Source organism: Corvus brachyrhynchos, unplaced genomic scaffold, assembly GCF_000691975.1.
Source record: "Corvus brachyrhynchos isolate BGI_N302 unplaced genomic scaffold, ASM69197v1 scaffold130, whole genome shotgun sequence".
NCBI classification, from domain to species: Eukaryota; Metazoa; Chordata; class Aves; order Passeriformes; family Corvidae; genus Corvus; species Corvus brachyrhynchos.
Genome location: NW_008236193.1, coordinates 480,810 through 484,476, shown reverse-complemented (window position 1 = coordinate 484,476; position 3,667 = coordinate 480,810). Strand labels below are relative to the sequence as shown.

Genomic DNA, 3,667 nt, shown 5'->3' with positions numbered 1-3,667 from the left:
CTGCCAGCCACTCCAGGGCTGGCAGCCACTCAGCCCTCAGCCCACAGAGAAATCTCTATCAGCCTGCCCTCAGGCACAGCATTTGCTCTCCTCCCTGTCACCAAAACAAGAGTTTCCTCTTCAGCTCTTAGGTGTGCCTTTACATGGGAGGGGACACACCCTGGGGTCAGCAGCTGTCCCTGCTGCTCCAGTGGACTCCTGAGCTCGGTGTCACTCAGACCTGTGAAAAGGCCAAAACAACCACCCTACCTGATGAGGAAGAAGCTGATGAGGCTTCATCTGTCTTGCTGAATTCCTCTGTCTCATTGCTGGTTTCCTCTCTGGATATGCTCATGGCCGTCATCTGATGGGTCACAGGAGTCTGAGCGCTGGGAGCATGTGCAGCAGACAAACAAAAAGAGAAAACACAAGTATCTTCATTTGATGGACAGTTATGTGGGAGAGACCTTCAGCCCTTAAAGTTTATTTCCTTATATTCAAAAGTAGGTCAGGAGTACAGCGGGTCAATCCCCCAGAAGATCTGGGATCAAAGTTCTTTATAGACATAAATGGAACGAATCTGTGATGATCTCAGTTTCCTTTTCCACCCAATTATATCTCAAAGCCCATCCAAACAAGTCCAGGGGCAGGGAAACAGAGTTATGAGTCAGGGCTGTAATGTGATGGTAGAGTTCAGGGCAGCTCTGTCCTCCTTCCCATCAAACAGACCCAAGGTCTCTAATCCTGCTATCACAGCTTCCAGACTGGGTCAGCAGCAGGTGCTTTCACTTAGAATCACATGATATCCTGAGTTGATGATCCTCATGATCCTTTCAAGTCCAACTCTTGACCCTGCACAGGAAAACCCCAAAAATCCCACTGCTTGCGACTGACTGAGCAGAAGTCGAACAGCTGAACAGAGCCAGGGACAGACAAGGTGCACTGGCTCCAGGAGATCCAAGATGCCACTGAATCTACTACCAACCCTCTGGTACACATCAGACAGCAGCAGGGACATCTCAATCTTACAAATAAAGCAGAGTCACAATGCAGAGCTTACCCAGCTCGTTTACAGACTGGCCACATGAAGGATGACAGCCTGTCCCTTGTATCCCAGAGCTGGATTTTAGCAGGGTTTAGATCCCCTCCCCTCCAGACTCTGCCCCTACCTGGCTTTTGCATCCTCAGGTGTGGAGTCTCCCTCCGCGCGTTGTCCTGCGATCGCCTCGGAAGCCATGGGGCTGCTGCTGGGACCACTGGGTGCTACAACACAAGGGCAGGCTTGGTCAAGTCTCTGAGAAGTGTCAGCAAGTTCCTCAGGTGCTTGACAGCCAAGGAGAAAGCAGAATGAGCACTTCCAGCAGGTTTTATGCTCCTGTTCCCTACTGGAGCTGGAAGAGCACACCCCTGTTGGGATCACTCCCATATCCCTGTTCCTACACCCTCCCCTCCAAATTTGTGCATGGGACTCTGTGGGGTTAACAGACCAGGGCTGTCTGGACCCTGAACCCAATGGCACTTTGCAACTTCTCCAAGGTCTAAGAACCAGATCCTCATCTGCTGAAAGGAACCAGCTTCAGCAGACACGTGTGGGTTTGCGTCAGCTGAGGATCTAAGTTGGGGTCCTAAGAAAAACTCTTTGTCAAGAAAAGTCACGTTCCTGAGCATATTTTGTGTGGGTGACTCGAGGAAAGCCATGATTACCCTCAGGAATAAACTGTGGAAGAACCCTCAGAGGCATTTCTCACGCTGTACATGGGGCATCTGCACAAACCCCCAGCAAAAGAAATCCCTGCTCACGTTGCAGAGAGCATCCTTCCCCTGCTCCCATCCCAACTGCAAGAAACAAAAAAAGTCATGTCACACTGTTAAGGTAAGAAAATTATACAGATAGGCCAAATAAAAGTTCATTGTGGGGCTTTGTCATGGCTCCCAGCAGTCAGCTCCTACCTCAGGGAGCAGGAAATAGCTAAAAGCTGGGATCGCCATGACCACACATGAAATTTTACAGTCTACTGGAAGGTGCTGGCTGGGTTCATAAACTGGTGAGACTGGGAAGAAAACAACTGCCCCACCTGACGGGGAACAGAAATGCTCGAGGGCGTGGGCCCTTGACCTAGAACCTTGGGTATGCATGGAAAGGGAAAGATGATTTTTACCAGGAGGGAGTAAATCTGCTGGCAGCCAGGTACCAGTGCCGTGCTCTGTCGCAGTTGCTGAACACAGTTTGTATCCAGACACCCATTTAAGACAGATTTCCAAAAAAAAATCCTCTACCTGGAGGGCTTATCCGGTCACTGCTCTGCTGCCTCTGCAGGAACTCCTTATAGCACACGGAGCACATCCCGTTGGTGCGGGGGCTGCCATAGAACCCGCAGCCCGTGGTACACAGCAGAGGCACCTGCGTCTGGTTTGTCTCCTGAGCCATCCTCGCTCCTCTGAGGCACCGAGCTACAACCAGGAAGCAAAAATAAACCCGGGACAGCTGTGAGGGCCGGAGCGCTCGGGCATTGTGTGCTGCAGCTGATCAGGAAGGAGCACAAAGGATCCCAAGAGAGCCCGGTTCCCGCACGTGCACAACAACACGACCCCAGGCCCTCGAGCGCTCGGGGCTCCTAAAATCCGTGTCCTGGAGCCCTGAGCCACCCCCAGAGCTCGGCGGCCAGGAGTTGCCCAGAGCCAGGAAAGCCAACAGGAAACTGGCTCCTGGTTCTCCCTCCTGCACCATGAGGCTCCCTACACTCCCGGTGACAGACGAGCACATCAGACCCGAACAATCTGCTCTCCACCCGTACGAGATGAGCCCCCACAGCACTACTGATGCCCCCTGTGAACACCCACACCTCCAACGCCCAGTGCAGGCCCAGTCAGTCACATTTTGGTTTTCATTTCAAGCCTGGTTTAGTTTTTTAATTCTCAGGAAGATGACGCAAGCGATGCAAAAAGAACCCACTGACGCTCTGTTCTGACATACGTGGGTAAGGGGAACATTAACATGGTTAGGCTGGAAATTAAGGATACAGTTTTCTTTCCAGCAGCAAGATGCAATTCCAGAACACCTTCCCAGGAAAAACAGCTGACACAGTGGAACCTGATTTTAAATTTAATCTTAATAATTTCTCTCTGGATCACATGCAGTTACCTCCAACCCCAGGAATCGGCCCCTTCCAGCCACACACGGTGTAGCATTTACAGGGCCAAACCCACCGCAGCGCTCCAAATGAGAACCATGAGGCACAAACAAAAACCACACACAATTCCAATGTGTGTGGACAACGTGGCTGCAGCCGGTCTAGCTCTGACACAGAACAAGGGGAGAGGATGTGTGCAGGACCATGGTGGGTGCGGGTGGCTCCAGCTCGGGCACAAAGCCACGGCGTTGGTACCAGGAGCTCCCAGCAGTGCTGCCTTTGTGGGATACACAAAGTACCCACCACATCCCAGCCAGCTCTGCCGCTTCCCTTCCTGCTCCTACAAAACTTGCTTCACCAAGGGAATAAACAAGAGGAACACGAAACCATTACCCTGCCAAGGAGCGCTCCCGTGGGACGGAACCGGATCACCTCTGGTTTATTCCTCCTCGTCCTCAGCTGGGGGATGCGGGTTTCGGCTCCGCACCCGGGGGTCCCTCGCAGAGCTCAGACCAGCGCTCCCATCACCGACCCGGGAGCCTCCCGGCCCGACCCGG

The 3,667-nt window shown here is 52.7% G+C and overlaps 1 protein-coding gene across 1 annotated transcript in view; it reads right to left on the bottom strand.

Moving 5' to 3' along the window:
• The window catches only part of LOC103620462 (AN1-type zinc finger protein 5), a 9,751-nt gene extending 6,084 nt beyond the window's left edge, over window positions 1–3,667 (bottom strand). The window contains exons 1-4 of the mRNA XM_008639081.2: window positions 3,504–3,667; window positions 2,257–2,430; window positions 1,149–1,242; window positions 250–368 (exon numbers count right to left, since the gene is read on the bottom strand). Coding sequence (XP_008637303.1) covers window positions 250–368; window positions 1,149–1,242; window positions 2,257–2,407 — 364 coding nt within the window. The 5' untranslated portion in view covers window positions 2,408–2,430; window positions 3,504–3,667. The remainder of the gene's footprint in view (window positions 1–249; window positions 369–1,148; window positions 1,243–2,256; window positions 2,431–3,503) is intronic.